A 17,808-nucleotide genomic window follows, 5' to 3' on the forward strand; every position below is an offset into this window, starting at 1 on the left:
AATTTCACGTATATTTGCTGTTTTTCTTTATTACTCAGTATACAAAAATATTTAGTTCTTCAGATAGGCATTTAGATTGTGATTTCATTACTGAAGCAGAGCTATGACTACACGATATTTCCATCTGCTTGGAATGTCAGGAGATGGTCTGGTGTTAAGTGTAAACAGTGGTGGGAGAAAACCAGTGGATGAAGTTTTCAGTTCTATTAGCTGCAGTCCAATCTGTACATGATAATGAAATTCTACTCTTTTGACAATACCTGTTTTTTATTTGTAGCAGACATTATTTACTTTTATGTAAATAATCAGAGAAATTCTGCATACCCATTATATTAAGTAATAAAGGATGAAATCTACAAATAGTATTTTCTTGTTTAGGTTTAGGATGGATTAAGTATCACAGAATCTGAAAAATACCATATATAGATGTGATGAAATAATCATGCTTTGAATTCAGTGTCTATCATAATTTCTATAGCAGTTTCCACTTTAAACCTTGACCGTGTAGAAAAAAATTAAGTTACCCTTCACCTTTATCCCTTCTTTATACTCTAACCACAATAATCTCAAGGTCATTTGGTATTCCTTTACTTTTATTTAAAAAATTTTTTTTAATGTTTTATTTATTTTTGACAGAGAGAGAGAGAGAGAGAGAGAGAGAGAGAGAGATCATGAGCGGGGGAGGGGCAGAAAGAGAGGGAGACACGGAATCGGAAGCAGGCTCCAGGCTCTGAGCCGTCAGCACAGAGCCTGACACGGGGCTCGAACTCACAAACCGGGAGATCATGACCCGAGCCAAAGTCGGACGCTCAACCAACTGAGCCAGCCAGGCGCCCCATCCTTTTCTTTTATTTAGATAATATAAGGGGCTCCTGGGTGGCTCAGTCAGTTAAGCATCTGACTTCAGCTTAGGTCATGATCTCACGATCCGTGAGTTCAAGTCCCACATTGGGCTCTGTGCTGACAGCTCGGAGCCTGGAGCCTGCTTTGGATTCTCTGTTTCCCTCTCTCTCTGCCCCTCCCCTGCTCACTCTCAGACTTTCTCTCTCTCAAAAATAAATAAACATTTAAAAAAAAAAAAGCTCCATCTCTTGCTCAAAAAATGACTAACTGTAATTGACAAAGTTAGCTTGTGTAAACAAACCTCTGTGGCTTTGTTTTACCATCAGTAAAGTAGTGGTGGTCATAATTCATTGTTCCCAACAGTTGAAGTTTTACCCCACATGTGAGTTCTTCAGTCTAAAACTGAAAAAACTTTCTGTCCTTGCCTTATTGTTGGCTGTCATTCCTTATTGTTGTATGTACCTGGTGTTAGAAAACTATTTCTTCTTACAATTTGCTCTTCCTGACCTGTTATAGTTAGGAAAGCAAATATTTTTTAGCTTACTAGGATTTTGTTTGTAACCAGTATCAGAATTAAAACTTACTTTGAAGATCTAAGAAATAAACTCTTGGAAGTAAAAATGGATGAGTTTAAGTATATTTTCTATGAAAAACTCAGTTCTTATTTTATTTCTTAGTTCTTAACTATACATTCCGGGTAATTGATAACAGATATATTTCTTCCAGGTTACTGTAGTACACTTTGTTACCAAAAATATATAATTTTTATTTCCTCTGATAAGACATTGTGCAAATGCAATGGAGAAGGGAAAATAATTATACTGAAGATCTGATTAGAATGCAGAAATAGATTTTTTTTTAGTTGCTAAATTAATAGGTAAGGCTTAGTCTGTTTGCGTCCCTGCTTTGTCTTAGTGTATTTATTATGGCTTAAATATCTGCATACTGATTGATAGCCATCTACTACATATACAGAGCTTTGAGAATTATATAGAAATTATATGCCAGAAGTTTGCACACTGAGGTGCAGATAACAGAATTTTTTAGACCTTTAGCTACATAAGAACTTTAAGAACAGTGAACATGAAAATATTTTTAGTGAAAGTAGAGGCCTGCAGTGATTTTCATATGGACTGACAGATTCCTCTTTAATCCAAGATCATTTAAAATGGTTTTTGCTTAGCATTCTAATAATTTCATTATTTCATTAAGTTTATATTTCCATCTTCTTTAGTGAGAAAAAAATTAATTTTTAGACTTAGGTGTTCAAGAACCTGGGACTTTCACATCCTTATTGTCAACCCATGATAGCACAGTTCCTTAGGTAGACAGGTCCCAGTTTGGGTTTCTGCCTGTTTTCTAATCTTTTGGAGAAGATAGAATCACTGTCTTTATTTTTCCTATTTCCCAGGTAATAAAACAGTGAGAATAGGGAAGAGTATCTAGGGAGAGGTCAGGCCTCTATGAGTCTGTGCCTCATTGATATACATGTTTTGGAACCTGTCTCTGCACAGAGGAATGCCTGGGTAGCTCAGTTAGTTAAGCAGCCAACTTCAGCTCAGATCATGATCTCACAGCTTGTGAATTTGAGCCCCACATTGGGCTCTGTGCTGACAGCTCAGAGCCCGGAACCTGCTTCAGATTCTGTGTCTCCCCCTCTCTGTGCCCCTCCCTGCGCATGCTCTGTCTCTCTCTCTCTCAAAAATAAATAAACATTAAAAAATGAAAATAAAATAAATAAATAAAATAAAAGTAATTCAGAGATACAAAGAGTTTGGAGTTAGAGCTGCAGTCCCAGCTCTTCTACTTACTAATTGAGTGACCTTGGTAAAGCCACTTAACCTTTGTTAAGGTTTTCTTACCTTTTCTTACCTTTAACGTGGGGACAATAGTGCCTATGACTGGTTATTCTAATTATCTTGTTATATATGTGAACACAACTTTTTAAGTCTGAATACCAAATGAATAATTACTAATTAGTAAATAATTACTAAATGATTACTTATTTATTGTTAACAATATATTGTGTAATAATCAGTAATAACAACTATGAAAGATTCATGTCCTCTGCACTTGACTTTTATAGAGTGATTGTTACCATACTCTTCTGACTGGAAAACCTTGAGCTTTATCTTTTAAAAAGGTGTGTGTGTGTGTGTGTGTGTGTGTGTGTGTGTGGTGTGTATGTGTGTGGTGTGTTTTTTATTTTTTGGGGTTTTTTTAGGAATTTTTGTCACTATTTCTGATGATATTTTTAATAAGAAGAGGGATAGAGATTACCTCTTAGAGAATGCTGTCTGCCTGAACAGTATATACTCTGCTTATAAGTTTGTGTTCTATGAATTTTATATATATTACATGTGTTAGATAGTAACTGTTATTTAGCTATTCTTTATCATTAAAATCATCATAGAAGAGCACTTAACGGAATTTTCTTACATTATCTCATTTGATCTTTGCAACCATGGATTAAGATATTCAAGATAAACATTTTCTTGATGGATTTTTTTTCTAAGACAATTGTATTATGTTTCACATGCTCTTTCACTATTGGTTCCTCTACTTGGTGTCCTCATATAGTAACTTTTTAAAACATTTTATTGAGGTATAATTGGCATACGTTTAATGTATTACAGGCTTGATATGCTTGGGGATGAGTATACATCCACAAAACTATAACCACAGTCTATACTGTTAGTGTATCTGTCACCTCCAAAAGTTTCCTCCCACTCTCTTTATTTATTACTATGTGTGTGTATGATAAGAGCACTTAACATAAGATCTACCCTCTTAGCAAATTTTTAAACATATGGTACAGTATTGTTAACTATAGGTACTATGCTTTGCAGTAGATTGCTAGCACTTAGGCATCTTGTATACCTGAAACTGTGTACCTTTAACTAAAATCTCCTCATTTTCCCTTTCCCCTCCCTCCTACAACCACCATTCCACCTCTCTGCTTCTGTGAACTTGACTATTTTAGATTCCTCACAAAATGAATTTTCAGAACTTACAGCTATATTGTCTTATATGATGCAAAACACTGTAGATTTTATACATATTATTAACACTAGGCATTAAAAATGAAAATACAGTGTAAAAAAGCAATTTGTATTTATTTGCAAGTGTAACGAGTCACGAGTTGATAATGAAGAAGCAGCAGTATGATTGTTTTATGGTGGCCTCGTGTAATCGATACGATTGCCTCATAGTAGCCTAACTGATACACTAATAAATGAATCATTGTAAAATTTTTATGGCAGACACTGTTACAGTCAGATTCATAATACGGTATTTGGAAACATAATGTTACTTTAAAGAACAAAACAAAACATTCACCTGTGATGATAGGCTGACAGGCAGTTTCTCCAATTACTTAGAGAGAGAGGTATATGGTATCATAATTCCTTGAGCAAAGTTAATAAACAGTAAGAAAACTAACCTTATTAATTTTGTATTGATTATCACTCCTCTTATGCCTGGGTAAGGATAGGCTATCCTCTTCCGTACAAGCCTTGGACACAGTGTGCTACACAGTGAACACTTAGGAGAAGATGATGACACAAAAACACTTCGTACAATTCTTGCCATACAGTTTATTAGATTTTCACACCAAGACACTCATACACACGCAACAGATCAGTTCATTGTGCTGCGTGATGGTTATTTACTAGTCATTAAGTGGAAGTGCATCATCATAAAGGTCTTCAACCTTGTCATTTTGTGTTGAGTAGGCTGAGGAGGAGGAAGAAGGGTTGGTCTTGCTGTCTTAAGCGTGGCAGAGGCCAAAAAGGTGGAGAACATGAAACGGGAGGCAGGCATGCTCCAAAATACTTAAATTCTGTCTCACTTTTTTTTTTTTTTTGCCTTCTCATTTCTCTAAAAGTGTGTCTATATGGTTCCAGTTTTTCTTCCACCATTTCCTTTAGTTTCAGTACCTCTATCATAAAAGGGTCCTTGTCGTTAAGTCAAAAGCAGTCTTGAATAACTGGCCACATTATCTAATGTCAGTTTGTTTTCTGCCGCTGCTGCTTCTACATCTTCTTCCTCATCGGCTGGCATCAGATGATGCCACATCTCCGTCAAGGAGAAGCACACCTTCTCCGTCAAGTCATCTTCTGTTAATTCCTCTGGCGTGTTTGTTAGCTTTTGAACTTCTCCAAGACCCGTGTCTTTTTTTAAATTCCAGTATAATTAACACGCAGTCTAGTTATATTAGTTTCAGGAGTACAGTATAGAATGACTCCACAGTTATTCAGAGCTCATCACAACAGGTGCACTCCTTAATCCCCTTCACCTATGTCATTCGCCACCCCCCCCCCACCTCCCCTCTGGTAACCATGAGTTCTCAACAGTTAAGGTCTCTTTGGGGGGGTGGGGCACCTGAGTGGCTCAGTTGGTTAAGCTGTGGACTCTTGATTTCAGCTCAGGTCGTGATCTCACAGTTCATGAGATCGAGCCCCACATAGGGCTCCGTCCGCACTGACAGTGCACTCAGCCTACTTCTGATTCTCTTTCTCCCTTTCTCACTGCCCCTCCCCTGCTTACACTTACTCTCTCTCAAAATAAATAAACTTAAAAAAATTCTTTAAAAAAATAACAGAAAGAACAAAAACAAACAAAAAAAATCTTTTTGTTTGGCTCTTTTTTTCTTTGCTTTCTTTGTTAAATTCCACATATGAGTGAAGTCATGTGGTACTTGTCTTTCTCTGACTTATTTATTTGACTTAGCATTACATTCTCTAGATCCATCCATGTTGTTGAAAATGGCACGATTTTATTCTTTTACACACACACATATATACCACTTTTTTTTTTATACCACATCTTCTTTATCCATTCATCTATTGATGTATACTTAAGCTGCTTCCATAATTTGGCTATTGTAAATAATGCTGCAATAAATATAGGGTGCATATATCTTTTCAAATTAGTGTTTTCATATTCTTTGGATAAATAACCAGTAGCGGAATTACTGGATCATATGGTAGTTCTATTTTTAATTTTTGGAGGAACCTCCCTACTGTTTTCCACAGTGACTGTACCAGTTTGCTTTCCCACCACAGTACAACAAGGGTTCTTTTTTCTTCACGTCCATGCCAACATTTGTTTCTTGTTTTTTTTCTTTAAGTTTATTTATTTTGAGAGAGAAGGTACTTGCATGTGGGGGAGGGGCACAGAGTGGGGTGGAGGGGGGTGCTGGGGGAGAGAGAATCCCAATAGGCTCCCCTCTGGTGGCACAAAGCCTGCACAGGGCTCTGTCCCACGAACCACAAGATCATGACCTGAGTTGAAGCCAAGAGTTAGACGCTTAACCAACTGAACCACCTGGGCATCCCTCTTGTGTTTTTGATTTTAGCCATTCTGACAGTGTAAAGTGATATTTCCTGGTGGTTTTGATTTGCATTTTCCTAATGATGAGTGATGTTGAGCATGTTTTCCTGTGTCTGTTGGCCATCTGTATGTCATCTTTGTAGAAATGTCTTCCTTGTTCATGTCTTCTGCCCATTTTTAATTGAATTATTTTTGTGTGTGTTGTATAAGTTCTTTCTATATTTTGGTTACTAACTCTTTATCAGATATGTCATTTGCAAATATTTTCTCCTGATCAGTAAGTTGTCCTTTAGTTTTATTGATGGTTTCCTTTGCTGTGCAGAAGCCTTTTATTTTGGTGTAGTTCCAACAGTTTATTTTTGCTGTTGTTTCCCTTGCCTCAGGAAATATATCTAGAAACAATGTTGCCTGGACAATGTCAGAGACATGTGCTCTTTTCTAGGATTTTTATGGTGTCAGGTCTCACATTTATGGTGTCAGGTCTCACATTTAATGAATTAGGTCCTTAATTCATTTTGAGTTTATTTTTGTGTATGGTGTAAGAAGGTGATGCGGTTTCAGTCTTTTGCTGTCCAGTTTTCCCAACACTATTTATTGAAGAGATGGTCTTTTTTCCTATTTTATATTCTCACCTCCTTTGTCGAAGATTAATTGGCCATATAATCATGAATTTATTTCTGGGCTCTTTATTCTGTTCCATTGATCTATGTGTCTGCTTTTGTGTGAGTACCATACTATTTTGCTTATTCTAGCTTTTTAGTATATCGTGAAATCTAAAATCCGTATCTTGATACCCTTCACCCCCCACCTTTCTGCCATATTCATGATCTCTCTCATGATTTCCTTGATCAGCTGTGTTGTAAATCCTATAAGATAACACACATCTGGACACAGTTTTCTCCAGCAGGAATTTATTGTTCTGGGTTTGATGGTTTCTTCTATAACAATTATGGCATTATTAAAGTATATACATATGTTAATTTTATGCAATTATGATTTAATACTGTATATTTAGGGGCACCTGGGTGGCTCAGTGAGTTAAGTGTCCCAACTTCGGCTCAGGTCATGATCTTGCAGTCTGTGAGTTCGAGCCCCACTTCAGGTTCTATGCTGACAGCTCAGAGCCTCGAGCCTGCTTCTGATTCTGTGTCTCCCTCTGTCTCTGACCCTCAGCTGCTCATGTAGTGTCTCCCAAAAATAAACATTAAAAAAATTTTAATACTGCATATTTATGTTTGTTTATATTTCCCTCAGCTTCAAATGGCACCATGTACAGTCTGGTTGCATAAATTTTGATAAATTTTAACTCTACTGTAATTTGTGTGTATTTTATGGTAGTCAATGATAAAGTAGTATCTACATATATTTTATGTATTCATGAAATACTTAACTTTTTCTTAATTTTTAAAAATATTTCTAGGCTATGCATTTCGACTGTGAGTTTTTTCAAATTGTTATAAATCTTCAAAAAATTGTTCAGTGTGTTAAAAGTCCACATATAAGTGGACCTGCACAGTTTAAACCTATGTTGTTCAAGGGTTAACTGGATATACCACATTTTCTTTATTCACTCATCCATCAGTGGACTTTTAGGTTACTTCCACGTCTTGGCTATCATGAATATTACTGCAGTGAACATAGGCGTACAGATATCCCTTCAAGATCCTAATTTCAGTTCCTTTGGATATATATCCAATAGGGTGATTGCTGGATCGTATTGGTAGTTTCATTCTTCAGTTTCTGAGGAGCCTTCATGCTCTTTTTCCATACTGGCTGCAGCAATTTATATTCCCACCTACAGTGCACAAGGGTTCCCATTTCTCTACATCCTCTGTCCATATACCTTACTCTTGACTTTTGTATAATACTCATCCTAACAGGTGCAAAGTAAAACTTAAAGTGATTTTGATCACATAACTCATCACATGTTTCAAGTGTGCTGTAATCACATGGTCTGTTTTTGCTTCTGTTGCCTGTGTTGTTGGTGTCATATACAGGAAATCATTGCCAAAGCCAGTGTCAGGATGCTTTTTCCCTGCATTTTTTCCTGGGAGTTTTATGGTTTGGGTTCTTATGTTTAAGTATTTAATCCATTTTGCATTGATTTTTTTTGTGTGTGTATGGTATAAGAGTCCCAGTTTCATTCTTTTGCTTGTGGATATCCAGTTTTCCCAACACCGTTTATTCAAGAGACTGTCCTTTCCCCATTGTGTATTCTTGGTATCATTGTGAAAGATCAGTTGACCATATCTGCATGGATTTATTTCTGGATTCTCTATTCTCTTCTGGTGGTCTGTATGTCTGTTTTTATGCCAGTACCATACTGTTTTGATTACTCTAGCTTTGTAATGTACTTTGAAGTCAAGAAATGTGATGCACCCCGCTTTGTTCTTCTTACTCAGAATTTCTCTATTTGGAGTCTCTTGTGTTTCCTTGTGAATTTTAGGATTGTTTTGTATTTCTGTAAAAAATGCCGTTGGAATTTTGATAAGGATTATACTGAATCTATAGATTGCTTTAATGTTTATTCTTGAGTGAGATAGTGTGTGTTGCGGGGGGGGAGGGCAGAGAGAGAGGGAAACACAGAATCCAAAGCAGGCTCCAGGCTCCAAACTGTCAGGACAGAGTCGAACGTGGGGCTTGAACTCACAAACTGTGAGATCATGACCTGAGCTGAAGTTGGTCGCTTAACCGACTGAGCCACCCAGGCTCCCCTAGACATTATTAGAATATTAATTCTCCAATCCATGAACATGGGGTACCTTTCCATCTATTTGTGTCAGCTTTAATTTCTTTTATTAGTATTTCGTAGTTTCCAGTGTACAAGTCTTTTACCTTCTTTGCTAATAAGTTAATTCCTTATATTTAGTTCTTTTTGATATTATTATAAAGGGATTATTAATTTAAAAAAAATTTTAAGTTTGGGGCACCTGCATGGCTCAGTTGGTTGGGCGGCCGACTTCAGCTCAGGTCTTGATTTCACAGTCCATGAGTCCGTGAGTTTGAGCCCCGTGTCAGGCTCTGTACTGACAGCTCAGAGCCTGGAGCCTGCTTTGAGTTCTGTGTCTCCCTGTCTCTCTGCACCTCCCCACTTACACTCTGTCTCCCCCTCTCTCTCTCTAAAAATAAATAAACTTAAAAAAAAATTTTTTTTAATTTAAGATGTTCTCTGAGTTATGTAAATATTACATGTTATATAATAACTGTATAATGTTATATATTATAATCAGTATAATATATATTGTAGCTATATGTTATATGTGTTATATAAAATGTCTCATTTGATTCTTTTATATAATAATATGTATTATAATTTAATTATTTCAGGAATAGAATTTAGTGATTCAGTGTTATATATAGTTTTATATTATTATAGTTATGTATTACTATATTATAATATTATATACTTCTCATTGGATCTTTGTAACCATAGAGTAAGGTATTCAAGATAAATATCACTTGATGGAATTTACTTGTTTGTTTTAGTAATTCAGTTGTTAACTTTGGTGACCTAAACTACAAGTTTCTAAATGATGTTATTTTCTAGGCTACACTAGTAATTGTGAAACAATATGCCTTAAGGTTGACGTCATTTTGTTTCATTTGAGATTTTTTGTCATATAAGCAAAAATAAGGCTATTTCTATACCTTAGCAGTGCTAATTTTATACCTCTAGGTTAGTCCTGTGTTTCTCAAATGAAAGCTCTTGGTAAATACCAGGAAGGTCATTTATATATACGTAAGTTATAAAATCCCAGGCAAGTGATAGATGGCAGTGTTAGCAAATGTAGGTCATATGAATTAGTAACTCTCTCCCTTCTGAGAGTTGCCCTTCCATTTCTTCTCTCTCTTATGTTAAAATCTGTGGTCATGCCAAGAAGCACTGAGGGAAAAAGGAAAAATTTAGGATAATTTTGTTTGCTAAAATAATGATAGAAGTAGAGATTTGATGGAGTCATGAGAAAATTATTTTTGAAATCTGACCACAAACCTAAATAAAACAGAATTGTCTATTAATAGAAACGGTGAAAAGTTTGTACTATAATTTAAAAAATATTACTGATATTTGAAATGATCAGAAGCACCAGAGTAAATATTTGAATCATTTTGAGGTAGAAAGTAGGATTAAGATTGAGTTTTACCTTAAAACCCCTTATCCAGTAGCTCAGTAATCCATAATCCATATTTTGTCCTTTTTTCCCCTTCTTACAGCATCATCACCAGACAGGAGTTCAATATATGGCAGTTTTTCAGATGGTATAATACGTTTTATTTTCTTTTAGTTGTACTTATTTTCTTTGTTCTATTAACTTTGTGCTATAAGTTTCACCACTTCCATTAAATAATTTGGATCAAATACTTTAAGGCTTTCTCACAAAACAAATGTATTAAAAGTATGCTTTATACTAGACCATGGCATGCTGTGAATAATTATGAAAGAAATAACTTTTGAGTCTCAAGGAGCTGTCATTCTAATGGGTGCTTAGATCTTCCACTTTTTCTTCTATTTCTGGCTGATTTCTGCCTCATATTCTCATGGTAGAATTTGTATTTTCTTTCTCTGTTGGAAATACTTATATTATGAACCATAAATTGATAAGTCTTTATTACTTCTATCATTAGATGACAGCATTCAGAAATCAGAACTTGGAAACCAGTTTCCATCAACTTCCAGCCAAAGTAAGTTTTTCTGTTCAGTTTTTATAAGCAAGTTTCTGAAATCGGTCATTCATAATTAATTTTTGTTTGACAGCAATTTGAAGAATTGTATTTTAAACACTTAAGAGGAAAAAGTATATATTTTACTAGCAGTGAAATTCTTTAAGGACAAACTATATGAAATAACATCCATAAGACTAAGAACAATTATCCATAAGACTATCCATAAGACTAAGAGCAAAAGTTAATAAGCAGCACTACTAATAATAACCAAGTGAACCTTGCTGAATCAAAAGAAAGATGGCACATAGCATGACATAATAGGATTACCATGGGTTTTAGAGTCTACAGACTCGACCACTTTAGCCTTCTGTGTAGCCTTGGGGCAAGTTTCTTTAATTCTCTAAGCCTCCTTATTGTCCTGAATAAGTACTAAGAAAAATCTTCACAGTAACTCTCAGGGTTTGGTCTCATATCGCTTTCTACTAGCAAAATTAATAGAATATATACATATATATATATATATATATATACACACACACACACACACACACGTATATATATGTATATATGTATACATACATGTGTATATATGTATATATGTATACATACATGTGTATATATGTGTATATGTATATGTGTGTGTGTGTGTGTTATACCTGTCTGTATTTACCTAGAAATTAAAATTGAAAAATTTTTAAAGTGCCTATTTATTTTGAAATAATTTAGTAAGAATAGTGACCAGTTGCTTGTATTTTCTAATCTCTTTAATGCCTGGCTTAATAAAATAGAGCTGGATTCTCATATCTCCTTCTTCATTCAGTATGTTACAATATGTTGTTTTGGTTGCAGTATACGCCACATTCCAGCTTTATACTGATAATATAGATTTTTAATAGTCTTCAGGTAATTGTGGATATTCTGATAAACTCAACAAGGTACTTGAAATGTGAAACCTGAGACCATATTAATGAACTTTTTATGTTGTTACCTTAAAATCCATTGGTCTTTCTTATACTTTGAATGGAATATCATGTACTGATCATTCGGAAAATACTGGTTCACTAAGTTATGCAGATCTTCCAAATGTTGACACATTTTTAAGACAGTATAAAAAGATAACATTTGTTGATATCACCACCGATCTCAAGACAAAAGTTCTTAAGTATTCAGGAGCTGTCAAGCTTATAGTGGCAGATACAGTATTTCTACAATCCTAATTTTCACTTTAAACCATGAATTCTGTAATTGGCAACAAATATTGTCAGCTGTTTTTCTAGAAACAACAGACTTACTTTGTTCATCTTCAAGAAAATGTCTGCCAAATACTCAAGTCTGACTAACCATTCTTTGTCACTTGTTCTTAAAAGTACTAGTTCAGTTCAACTCAGCTGCACAGAGTTCTTTTCCTCGAGACAACTACTGTGCTGTGCTAGGTAGCAGAAGTACTTTAGGTATATTTCCCAGTTCTTCACATAAAATATTAAGATTTGGGGGCGCCTGGGTGGCTTAGTCGGTTGGGCGTCCGACTTCAGCTCAGGTCACGATCTCACGGTCTGTGAGTCCGTGAGTTCGAGCCCCGTGTCGGGCTCTGGGCTGACGGCTCAGAGCCTGGAGCCTGCTTCCGATTCTGTGTCTCCCTCTCTCTCTGCCCCTCCCCCGTTCATGCTCTGTCTCTCTCTGTCCCAAAAATAAAATAAAAACGTTAAAAAAAAAAAAATTAAAAAAAAAATATTAAGATTTGTGCTCAAGAGTTGAGTATTAATTAAATGAAAAATTTTGCTTTATGAAGCAGTTTCACTGATAACCTTAAATGAATGGGTGTGAATACAAAAACTGTATTAGCACTACCCTGATTCATGCTAAGGCATCAGTTGTTTTTCCCACCATTGCTTTCTTTGCACCATCAATGCAAATGTCCACATGGTGGGAAATGTCGGATAACATCTTAATGTTGTGAGAATAGCTTTAACCTCAAGGACCTCCTTGGAATGATCTCAAGGTACCCACCAGTCACACTTTGAGAACTATTTCTCTAAAAACTCTGTAGTATAAATAAATAGAAGGTAAAAAGTATTATTGTTGTTTTCCTGTTAAATGAAGTGGTATATGAGAAAGTCCTTTATTAAACTGGAAAGTGCTAGGTAAATGTAATTGGTATCATTATTGCCAATAATAATTAAGGATGAGTTGCAGACTCAATTTTTTTTAATGTTTATTATTTATTTTTGAGAGAGAGAGAGAGAAAGAGACAGCACATGCAGGAACAGAGGAGGGGCAGAAAAAGAGGGAGACACAGAATCCAAAGCAGCTCCAGGCTCTGAACTGTCAGTACAAAACTCAACTTGGAGCTTGAACTCAAGAACTGTGAGATCACGACCTGAGCTGAAGTGGGACACTTAACCTACTGAGCCACCCAGGCACTCCATGAGTTGCAAACTCAGTTTTACTGGTGTTAACTTGCATTCCACAAAAGATAGGCATCTGCAATTAAAGGGACAGCTACCTATTATAATATATGGAAGATATTCACTTACAGTGCATCCTTTTTTAATCCCTTTGTATGCTTCAGAAACATTCCACCTTGGATGATCAGCTACGTGAATTCTGAGCACCTAAATTTAAAAACCTATTTTGTATTTTAGTATTATTAACCTTTTAGTATTGTTTATCTCTCAAATATTAATAGTAGTAATAATAGTTAGAAATTATCTTATTTCTGACTTATGTCATTTCATACATTTAAATTCTATTTTTTACTCTAAGACTTTTTATCATTTTGACATTGAAGAGACATACGCATACTTACACACATAACTTAAAACCTAGGGGTGTGAGATTTTCTTGAATACATGTGATAAACCTTTCTTTAAGAAAATAAATTACCCGCTCCATTCTTTAAATTCCTTCCACTTTTAATGTCTATGGAAATTAATATTGGTCTTACAAGTCGTTTGTCCTTGAATCTAAGAAAATGATCACTGGCATTTCTTTTTTTTTCCTGAGCAGAAGCAGCTGGACAACCCAAAAGTGCATCTTTTGTCAAGATGAAGTGGTGGTGCCTACTCGTTCTGGTAGCTTCTTTCGCCATCGGGAGTTTTCTCTTCGTTCGTACTCCTGAGGTAAAAACCACTCCTGTTCAAGAGTTCCAGAACCAGATGAAACAACTTATGAATAAGTACCAAGGTCAAGATGAGAAGCTGTGGAAAAGGAGCCTTACATTCCTAGAAAGACATCTGAATAGCTCCCAGCCTCGGCCTCAGCCTGCTATCTTGCTGCTCACTGCTGCTCGAGATGCTGAAGAAGCACTGAAGTGTCTCAGTGAACAAATTGCTGATGCCTACTCTTCTTTCCACAGTGTCCGTGCCATCCGGATTGATGGGGCGGACAAAGCTACTCAAGACAGTGATACTGTCAAAGAAGAGGTAGACTGGGAACTGAGCAATGGGTTCACGAATGGCCAGAACGCAGCGGTGGTACATCGCTTTGAGTCACTGCCTGCAGGCTCCACTTTGATCTTCTATAAGTATTGTGACCATGAAAATGCAGCCTTCAAAGATGTAGCCTTAGTCCTGACTGTCTTGTTGGAGGAGGAGACGCTTGGAACCAGTCTAGGCCTAAAGGAGATTGAAGAAAAAGTGAGAGATTTCCTCAGAGTCAAGTTCACCAACGCTGACACACCCAACTCCCACAAACATATGGACCCGGATAAATTGAGTGGGCTCTGGAGCCGTATTTCTCACTTGGTCCTGCCTGTCCAACCTGAAAATGCCCTGAAAAGTGGCATCTGCTTATAAAGGGTGACAGAAGACAAAATCATGTCTCAAATTTGGAGAATTTTTCAGCCTTTGTAACCAGAGACAGAATTCAGAGCTCTTTATGAAAGAACTGGTTTCTTTTTAAAGGATGTTAAATTCTTAGGTAAACATGGAACATCTAACTCATTTGTTCACCCTAATGATCTGTTATTTGAGAGAATCATTTCCCTGTTTCCATTAAGATCTGCGTTAATGATCTCTGAGGACTACAACTTACACGCAGTCCCCTAGTCTGTTTAGACTCGAGGTTGAATCATTACTGCCGTGTTATGACCAGACCAGGTTGGGGGGGATTGGGCTCCTTTCTATGAATCCTCCCAAGTTTATAAGTTAGATATTTCACAGAGTTTGCTATTAGTAAGGCAGCTCTATAAATGCAACTGTGGGTTTTCCCATTATTCTCTTTTACCATCATTTAGGTGCGAGTTCCTTAGTTTCCACTTTTAGGAGCAAGAGTAATGAAAGGTCATCTGAGTGTGTTTGGATTGTTTTCTTTGTTTTTGGAGGGCAGGAGAAGGAGGCAAGGAAAAGGAGAAATTGTGGAATGAGGAAGGTAAGGGGGAAAATCTTCAAGATGAAATTTAAAATAAGCCACTGAGACTTAGGTCATTCAGGTATAGCCATATGAACTCTATTCTCAGTGAATTCTGCTGGGGTTTGTTTTTCACGTGTCCTTTTCCTTTAAGAAATTTTTGGTCCTCCCAAGGATTTTAAAGCATGTATATAATAAGATTTAGCATATTTGTTCATTTGACTCTTAAGGGTGTGGTCAGTTCAGAGCAGTTTATTTTGGACATATCCTGAAGCCTTTGTTTTGAATTAAGAAATATAATCACAGGAATTGGTAAATCACTGGTTAACCGGCTTTCCTGGGCTATCGAAGAAGGATTTGATTTTCTGCGTGCAGTTCTACAAATATAAAGATGTACTATGCACGTGATAAATTTTATTAAGAGTGCTTCGAGCCAAAGAGAAAGCGAACTTTACCATATGTGGAGAATGTTGAGATGTACTACTGTGCATTCCTGTACCGCTGTTGTATTTCAGTTGTAACCTGGCATCTATTACTGACCTTTCTCATCTGTTGACTGCTTTGTTATTCTTAAAATCGTAAGATTCTAGATACACCTTTTTTTTTTTTTTTTTTAATTTCTACAAACCTTAAATGAAAATACTGTTTTTAGAATACTAGAGGCAGTCATTGGCTTTATCATTCACCTGTTGAGGATCCTCCCATGCCTGGTAGTAGAGTGTGGTCCGGTTCCTTCCAACTAGGACAACCCGTATTCATAAATTTATACCCTTTATTGAAAATTGTTCCTGACTGTCAGAAGTCAGGTCATCTGATTTATAGAGGATTCTAAAAACAAGAGTTTTTGAAAAGGCTTATTTTATACACATATATTATATGGAGAGACAAATGTTTTTATTAAATGTTTCGCTGACCAAAATAATTTTAAAGAAATTAATGTTACTTATGTCTTTCAGGAGAAATAATTGTAGCAGCTGATCTGTAAATGACTTTAGAAGCTATTTTAGTAATTTAAATAAATTTACTTTCTTGGTTTGTACTCTGTGTGTCGTAAACTTAATGATGATTCATGAACCTTTTTTTTTTCCAGTTAATCCTAGAGTTTTCTTTACACTTGAACAATTTTAGTAATTTCTGCTAGGAGAAACAAAGGCCAGAGAATTGTAGCCATTTACAAGTACATTGGTTAAAAATATAATCACCATGCTCTTCTGTTTCATCCAGGGATTTTTGAATTATCACTATATTGGAATTAATTTAGGTTTTCCTGACTTGGCAAAAGAATCTACAGCAGTGTTTCTCAAATTTGTCCTTCTCCCCTCCCTAAAGAGTGTTTTCAGATTTTTTTTTTCCCTAACCATCTACCCCCTTGAAATTTTAATACCATGCATATACCGTATATCTATCTATGGACTATATACATTTTTGTCCCTTATACATATGAAGGGAAAATTTAATAACTCATCAGCTTGAACATAGGATTAGGGTTTCTAGAAATTAGGCACAGTGTGACTTTGGGTGGCAAGTTCGGCTCAGGAAAAACCACAGTACAGTACTGGTCTTACAGATTTCTAGAAACTTAATTTGCTTCCCTTCTTTTAATGACCGTCTTGTATTTAAGGAAGTTTTCTAAAGCTCCAATTCTCAAGACAAAGATTGGAAGTAAACTTGATTTTCATTCTATAAAGAGAACTGTCATTTAGAAATGAGTTTGCATAGTTCATGCCATTAGTTAATGCCTAAAGATATAAAAATCCAGTTTCCCTTTGATCTTGGGTCTTTGGAAAGTGGACTGTATGTTGGCAACGTAAGGAAGCATTTCTCTTGAGTAGATCATGGACTATTCTATGTTGTCCTTATCAAAGTCATAGAGTAACATCTTACAGTATGAGGATTCTACTAGCCTTAGCCACCTGGGATGAAGATGTGGGTTCCGAGTCGGAAAACAAGCTGAGGTTGCTGTTGACTGAAAGGAAACTCCTGCCTTGAATACCTCTCTCTCTTTGGCGCAGATTCAGAGAAGTCCTGGTGTGCTTGCAGCCTCTTCTGGATTGTGGGGAAGATAGAGTCTGTCACCTGAGCATAAATAGGGCGAAACCCCTCACATTTTCATATTGTACCCTTGTCTTTTGCACTTTCTTAGACTTTCAAGGCCCTCTCCCTTCCCCCAATTACATGCTTTGCTAATTATTTGTTCTCCAGGGCTGAGTTTTTTAGGCAGAACTTCACTGAAATCTTCACTACTTTCCTTCCCCCAATACTATTTAGGTGCTTCTTTTTTATGCTCTCATTCATCATGTATTACCCCTGACACCACAGTTAGCACGCTTGTACTACCATATACCTCTTGAGAGCGGGAGAGTATCCTAAATATATGCACAGTGATAACGACAGAGACTGCTCGATCATATTGGTTGAATAAAAACTGCACGCCCTACCTAGTTAGCTAAAAATAGGTAAGTGACATCTTAGTATATTCTTTGCTTTTTTCCTGTTATTCTGAGCCTTTTTCTAAAGCGATATAACTACGTCAGCCTCAATTCAGTAGTGCTGTGAGTAATTTAAGGAAGGGGACCAATGCCCTGGGAAACTGGTTCTTTTCTGGTGGAAGCAAGGATTATT

General features: G+C 36.2%; 1 protein-coding gene across 4 annotated transcripts in view; it reads left to right on the forward strand.

The window, feature by feature from the left end:
- Nucleotides 1–16,225, forward strand: part of TOR1AIP1 (torsin 1A interacting protein 1) — a 43,550-nt gene extending 27,325 nt beyond the window's left edge. For 2 of the 4 annotated variants that reach the window (XM_019428156.2, XM_019428176.2), the window contains 3 exons: nt 10,390–10,434; nt 10,801–10,857; nt 13,846–16,225. In XM_019428156.2, the coding sequence (XP_019283701.2) occupies nt 10,390–10,434; nt 10,801–10,857; nt 13,846–14,633 (890 nt within the window). In that variant the 3' untranslated portion in view covers nt 14,634–16,225. The remainder of the gene's footprint in view (nt 1–10,389; nt 10,435–10,800; nt 10,858–13,845) is intronic. The other 2 variants (XM_019428184.2, XM_019428193.2) reach the window with 1 other exon arrangement.
- The last annotated feature ends 1,583 nt before the right edge of the window (nt 16,226–17,808 follow it).

This window comes from Panthera pardus, unplaced genomic scaffold (genome assembly GCF_024362965.1).
Source record: "Panthera pardus isolate Hobbes unplaced genomic scaffold, ASM2436296v1 HiC_scaffold_21, whole genome shotgun sequence".
NCBI lineage: Eukaryota > Metazoa > Chordata > Mammalia > Carnivora > Felidae > Panthera > Panthera pardus.